We start from the raw sequence: 6,998 nt of genomic DNA, 5'->3' as shown, positions 1-6,998 counted from the left end.
TATTTTTCTTTGGCACACACTTTACTTTCATTTGCACATGCATTCACTCATAATTCACGTTATTATTTGTTTTGGTAGAATAATAATTGATATCATTGTTTATGGAAGAAAAAGAAAGACGTATATTATGTTTAGAAGAAAAATAAAAAATATCATTGTTTGATGGAAGAAAAATTAAATACGTGTTTGTGGCACCAGATAGTATCCGAAAGAAAGAAAGAAAATCCCGTGGACAACACCATGCAGGGGACGCCACTGCATCCGTCACAGATGCTAAGTGGGTAGAGCACGAAAGGCTGCTGTGTGCTAGATTTTTTTTCCAGCGCCGGACGCCTGGTGTTGGTTGGTTTGTTAAGCTTCCAGTTTGAAGTCTACTTTAGGTGAAAACAGTCCGGATAGATCACGTTCCGCCGTGCTCTGTTTTCTATATTGTACCCACTTGTTCTTGTATTTTCGGACAAACCCGGAAGTGGTATGAAATTCAGGATATCAAATACAAATTCGGCACGAAAGCGGTTCTCTTTTTTTTTCAAACAAACTTGGCAATTTATGTTTCGCAAAACACAAGTTCTTTTTTTAAACTTCAAATGGACTACATTAAAGCTTTATCCATTCCTGGTACAGAATTACACGAAGGGAGCGACCTCTGTGCAATCCAAGAACGCTCCAGTCATGCCTCCCTTGGGTACGAGAGCCAGAATCAGAGCTCCCCTTGCGCCCTCCTCAACTGTGAGATTTCCGGTGTGGAAGTTGATGTCTGTACTGACGTAGCCAGGATGCACACAATTTATGCATAACTCTGGGTGCTTCTTTGCAAGGATTCTCGAATAAGCATTGGCAAGAGCCTTGGACGTTTTGTATGCAGGGTACCCTCCTTCAGCAGGCCATCCATGGGGTTCCAGTTGACCATCCTTGTAGTCCTTGAGGAACAATTCTGATAGCTCATCCAGTCTCTCTTCGGATAGGTTATCAATGTTGTTGAGCTCCGCTTGAAGTTCCTCTCCACCGAAAAACTGAAGCCATGTAAAAAGATTAGTATTTTGCAAATACAAATGTGATACCAGAATCAAACTGTTAAATCATTTCTCGAAGGCGGTTACCCTGAGTAGTCCAAAGTAAGACGATATGTTAACTATTCTTCCATGTGATGAGGATTGAAGGAGAGGAAGCAGTTCTTCTGTGACAATTTTGGTGCCATGGTAGTTTGTTCTCAAGCACTCCTCTGCTTTCTCGTAAGGCTCCGTGGTGTGTTTCCTGATCCATTCAAGCTTTTCCATGCCAACCATGCCTGCGAGCTATTTCCGTGCAGCAAAAAATGTTATTCTTTTTTTATTGTATAAGAGCTATCAAGAAGGTAAATATAGTAGAATTATGCACATAAACATAGTTGGTAGTGAATTTTGAATTGTGATTGTTACAAGGTAGCTAGCTGACCTCTTGTTGAAAAGATTCTGGGTCGCTGATCTCTGTTGTAGTCCCGACAATTCCTGCATTGTTGACCTGCAAAGAATCAAATCAGAACTACCAACGATAAATTCAGGAAAAATTCAGAAACCAGCATCTTTCGCATGTAATGACGACATTGGAAAAGAAACAAAGGCACTACCAATATATCCAGCTTGCCATACTTCTCCCTTATAAAATCAGCAAGGCGTGCAGTGCTCGACTGATTGCTAACCTCCAGCTGATGGAACACGACGTGGGATAGGCCGTGCGCTCCAAGCGTTTTGACTGCTTCTGTTCCCTTCTTCTCGTCCCTCGCTGTCAATACTACCATGACTCCGTTGGCAGCAAGTTGCCTGCATATTTCTAACCCAATCCCTCTATTTCCTCCTGTAACCACGGCAACCCTGAAAAAAAACAGAGAAATAGGCGTCCCAAAGTTTTAGGATACACAGAAAATTAAGAGGCTAATGTCTACGGTACATGCTTATATAAGTCTTTTAGATCAGACCATCGATTTTACGATCCCCACTATAAAATCTTGAGTACCATTATCGGAACAATTATTTCAATTTACTATATATCATGAAACTATTTTTCATAATCAATCCATTAACATCGACACTATTTGTGTTGTACTATGTGCTTTTGACTGAGAAATTGCGTATACTATTTTGTAGAAGAGATCAACGGTGTGCAGAGCACATGTGTAACAGAAAACAGAAATTCCGGAATGCTCACTCTTTTTCATATTGGCAGCGTACTTTTCCTTCCATTTTTTTTGGTGGCCGAGGTCTGTCTTGTGCAAGTGAGAGCGAGACACTCTGCAGAGATAGAAGTTGTGTGCTTGCAATGATGTGCCGCCGACAGCACGCTCTTCAGAAATATATGTAGTGGTGCGCCCTCTAGGCTCCCATCTTGGTGATGTCGTCACCCCTCTCGTCATGCCGATAATTTTACGCACCGAGTGACACAATATCCTCGCTGAAGTCACGGCTGATTGCTTACAAGTTACATTTTTAGAGCAGTGTTTGTAGATACAGAGAGAGACTAGTCTTCTAGCTAGTCTAGCCGGTATTTTAATTTAACCCTCAGGTTATCTTCGTTTTTCACATGTAAGTAGACTAGTAGCACAAACACAACGGACAAAAGGAGAAGGGATTGGTTTGGGCCAGCTCAACCTTATGGTTTCTCCCACACAGCATAAGCCCAAAGTCCTTGACTGATTGTTGGGGACACCACCTTCAGTCCCCGCACCGAAGGCCCTGCGTCGGGCCTGCATACCAAGACAAGCTGGAGCGAAGTCCAGATTCGCTTTAGCCGCGACAGGCGAAGACCTCGGGAAGCTAGGCCTTCATCTCTGGGACGAAGGGAAGGCGCACGGAACCGAAGACCTGGACCTCTTCGTCAGGAGGCCGAAGATCTGGGGCAAAAAGGCGGAAGGAAGCACCGAAGGCGGGTCGAAGGCCCAAGGCTTCGGTGAAGACAACGAAGGCCGTAGCGAGCCGGCGGTAACATCTGCAACTGGGCCCATGGCGGATCTGAGTGGGAGTCTAGTTGTAACCCACTAAATGATGCAAAATTATTGGTTTGTCCTAGGAATATTCTAGAAATCTAGTCGTTGAAGGGTATTACAATGTCATTTGAAGGGCTGGTAGGTGAACCGCTGCCTATAAATACCTCTGTAACAGTCATTGATGAGACATTGAATACAAGAAGAGAGAATACCGGGCGATTGTCTGAAGACTACTTCTGTTTTTCTGTGTTCGCTACCTCTCCGCTTCACGCGCTTTTCACGACTATTGTTGTGTTCGTCCTTTCCGGGGACACTCTCCACTAACACTGATGACAAAGAGAACTCACAAGTGCTGCTTGGGGTCCCGAGTGGAGCTGTCACAGCCCACCCTCTACAGGTGTCTAAAACTGGCTCAACAAATAGATCCACTCATGTTTTATTACTTTTTTTTGCTAGATTCAATTGTTCTAGCAATAAAATAAAATTATTCCACAATAAAAAAATTATTCCGCCTCGTATGATAATTTGACTACCAGTCACACGTGTGATTTCTAATATTTGCCGAACTCACCACCACAGCATGCCTCCCCTTTTGCTGGTCTCTGGTCTTTCCCCGTCGTGTAGAAGTACCGTTGCTTGGGTATTGTAATTTTGTTATGAAAAAAATATGCTAGAGCACACCTGGGGGCTTCTTTCCTCCCCACGTCCAATTTCTATCAACGCAGTCGGAGCCTAGAGACTAGATCCATGTTGAGCTCGTCCATCTCTAGTGATTTTGCTCTGGCGAGGCGCTTTGCCATAGCTAGGTTGGATCTGGAGGACTTTGGTCTTCGGCTTGGGTGACAGAAGCGAGCCTGGAGGAAGACAAATGCAAAGCCACCGAGTTGATCGGTGGCGGGTTTTGGCGTGATGGTGCGGCAAGGCTCAAGAGGAATTGGTTGGGTGCTCTATCGGCGGTGGGCGCAGTGTGGTGGTGTGGCAAGACGGTGCCTCTGCCAGCCGGAGAACCGAGGGTGGCAAGAGGCGATGGGCAGAATAAATAAAACAAATAAATGGTAAAAGAAAATTTTCCTCCTGAACATTTCTCAACGAACTTTCATTTGTTTTATTCTTTTTTCATTCTACAGGATGGTGATATTTTAACTTGTAGTCCTTGTCGCTCTACAAGGGTCAAATGATAAATCTGCTGGAGTACGTTGTTTTCTCTTTGCGAGCAGTACTCCATGATTTATATATACTAGGCAAATATGTTTGTATATTGCAACGAGCAAAATTGGTATAAGTATTGAATAATTATGAACGGAGGGCTGGTCCGACTCATAGTCACAAAGTTCTTGGGTCGACCGGGTCGAGAAACGGAGTCGAAGGTCATCACTTTATAAAATTGTGTTACGAATGAGATATACCTCTATGAAATGCAAATTATTATGTGGAACACGACTCTTATTCATCCAGGTCGATATCTTCGGGTCGATGCATCTTTAAAAAGACAAAAACTATATATATGTGCTACTAATGAAGAAACTAATCTGCACAAGCATATAAGAAACATGCAAAAAAGTACATTTAGACCATACTACACGTACTCAGCTCATTATCTAACAAAAACTACCCCAATCCGCTATCAATAAGATTCTTATCCCAATTAAATCTGCTAGCAGTGGGGCTGCGACCCCTCTCAAACTGGGACGCGATCAAATCTTGAATGAGACACTGACCCTCTTCGACCCCGACCCTCGAATCGGAACGGTGTTCCCGAGTCGTGAGACTATGGTCCGACTTGCATAAAAGATAGATTTAGACATGCTTGTCAATTACACAAGAAGGACCAAACTAAAAATTTAGGTGGAAACTTTATTTGTTTTAATAATAGGTATAGATATAGACAAGGTAATTAAGCTCGTGTATTGCTACGGACAAAGTTGGCATAAGTATAGAATACGTATTGATGCATGTGTGTTCATTTGTAGGGATCTATGTGATCCGATCGTGGACGGAGGGTTGGTCCGACTCGTATATGCGATAGACTAAAACCCACCTGTCAATAACCCATGTACCAAACAAGAAAATTAGGTGAAAACCTTACTTGCTTTAGTAACAGTATTCTATAATACATAATTGATATCATTAGATATATTTTTTAATCTAGTTTTTTAATAAATTTATTTTAAAATATAAATGTTGCACATATTTTCTTCAAACCGAGTCAAAGTTATGACACACATCAAAAATGATAAATAAAAGGGGATAGAGGGAGTAGATATAAATATATAGATTAGACAAAAGGTGCTATTTCCGTGCGGTCAAAGTAGGCGCCGGTGACGCCGCCCTGCTCGGCGAGCGCGACCGCGACGGAGACGCTGGCGCCCTCCGCGGCGGTCAGGTTGCCCGTGTTGCAGTTCATCTCGGTCTCGACGTAGCCCGGGTGCACGCAGTTGACCCGCAGCCCGGCGTTGTCCCTGGCGAGGATCCTCGTGTAGGCGCACACGAGCGCCTTGGACGCCTGGTACGCCGCGTACACCCGGTCGGCCGGCCACCCGCGGCGCCCCAGCTCGCCGCGCCGCAGGTCCTCCACGAACAGCGCCGCCAGCTCGTCCAGCCGCCGCTTCGTCAGCGTGTCGATGCCGCTCAGCTCCTGCCGGAGCTCCTCGCCGCTGAAGAACTGGGCCAATCGAGAAGAGCAGGATATATACATGTAAGATTTTGGATTGTTTTTAAGATTTCATTTCTGTTCTAGTAGTAACCAGCTGAGTGTGATGATGATCTGTGATGGTGGCAGGCAGGGCGCGTACTCTGAGTAGCCCGAACGCTGACGTCACGTTGACGATCCTTCCGTCGGCGGAGGATCGGACGAGTGGGAGCAGCGCTTCGGTGACGTTTTTGGTGCCGTGGTAGTTGATTTTCAGGCACTCCTCCCCTTGCTGGGTGTTCTGCGTGGTCCGCTGCTTCAGCCATTCTGCAATCTCGTTCTGATCCTTGCCTGAACGCTGCGTTGATGCAGCCAAACTGAGTCAGTTGTATACACAAGTACTGATATTTACATGCTAATCCAAATTAGTACAAGTTATCCTGCATACCACTATTTCCTTGACGGCTGCCTCGTCGCCAACCTCCATCGTCACCCCCATGATTCCTGCGTTGTTGACCTGCAGAGCGCGAGAAGCGATTAGGCCAGAGGTATGCAAAAAAAAAAAATTATGCACACCAAAGATGATCGTCAGAAGCAGTTCATCTGTTCATGGCAGGGAAAGCCGAGAGAGCGATACCAGCACGTCGAGCTTGCCGAACTTGTCCCTGACGAAGTCAGCCAGCCGAGCAGCGCTGGCGGGCTCCGCGATGTCCAGCTGGTGGAACACGACGTCCGGCAGGCCGAGCCTGCGGAGCCTGGCGGCCGCCTCGGCGCCCTTCCTCTCGTCCCGCGCCGTCAGGACCACGGCGAGCCCGCTTGACGCCAGCTGCCAGCAAATCTCGAACCCCATGCCCCGGTTCCCGCCGGTGACAAGGGCGACCCTGACAATAATCAGTCGATCGATAGGTGAGGTCGAGGGTGCATCAAAACAGAAATTGAGTGGATGCAGCACTCAGCCGCTGCTGATGAGCTGATCACTGATCGGGCAGAAAATCTTGTTGAGTTCCGGCACCTCTTCTCTGATGGCTTGGGGATGGCTCCTTCCATGATCTTCGGCTGATCCGGCGCAGGGGCAGGGCTGTTGGTTGTCGAGTGGATATGGCCGATCAGGCTTGAAACGATTGCATCTGCAGACAGACAGGTGCTTCGTTTTAATATGCTGATGGTCGTTTGCAAAACTTGTGTTGCAAGAGAGGATGCCGGGTCAGCAGAAGTATGCAGATCAAGGTCATGAAGAGTTTGTGCTTGACCTTTCAGCTCTGATTTTTCAGCACTGACCCGGCAGGGCGCTGGCAGATTCACCTCAAGGCCAGATGGTAGCATCATTTTTTTTTAAAAAAAAAGATGGTAGCATCATGCATTAGCGCATTGCATCTCTTGTCGAAGTTGAGTTTGCCAACCTCGGGTTGC

At 46.1% G+C, this 6,998-nt stretch overlaps 1 protein-coding gene and 1 pseudogene across 3 annotated transcripts; both read right to left on the bottom strand.

Annotated features, from left to right (window-relative positions):
- Window positions 1–544: 544 nt before the first annotated feature.
- Window positions 545–2,290, bottom strand: LOC120710503 (annotated as a pseudogene).
- Window positions 2,291–5,215: 2,925 nt separating this feature from the next.
- Window positions 5,216–6,747, bottom strand: LOC120657289 (salutaridine reductase-like). Of its 3 annotated transcripts, none has more exons than XM_039935582.1 (5): window positions 6,601–6,747; window positions 6,226–6,469; window positions 6,037–6,105; window positions 5,704–5,965; window positions 5,216–5,621 (listed from the first exon to the last, which is right to left on the bottom strand). In XM_039935582.1, the coding sequence occupies exons 1-5, from the start codon at window positions 6,633–6,635 to the stop codon at window positions 5,263–5,265; spliced, it is 969 nt and encodes a 322-aa protein (XP_039791516.1). In that variant the 5' UTR covers window positions 6,636–6,747; the 3' UTR covers window positions 5,216–5,262. The 3 variants fall into 3 exon arrangements, with proteins under 3 accessions (XP_039791516.1, XP_039791531.1, XP_039791525.1); XM_039935597.1 differs by having other exon boundaries at window positions 5,752–5,965; XM_039935591.1 differs by having other exon boundaries at window positions 5,752–5,946.
- Between the last annotated feature and the right edge of the window lie 251 nt (window positions 6,748–6,998).

The sequence above is a fragment of the Panicum virgatum genome, chromosome 1K (assembly GCF_016808335.1).
Source record: "Panicum virgatum strain AP13 chromosome 1K, P.virgatum_v5, whole genome shotgun sequence".
In the NCBI taxonomy this organism is placed as follows: domain Eukaryota; kingdom Viridiplantae; phylum Streptophyta; class Magnoliopsida; order Poales; family Poaceae; genus Panicum; species Panicum virgatum.
This window is presented reverse-complemented; position numbering and strand designations above follow the sequence as displayed.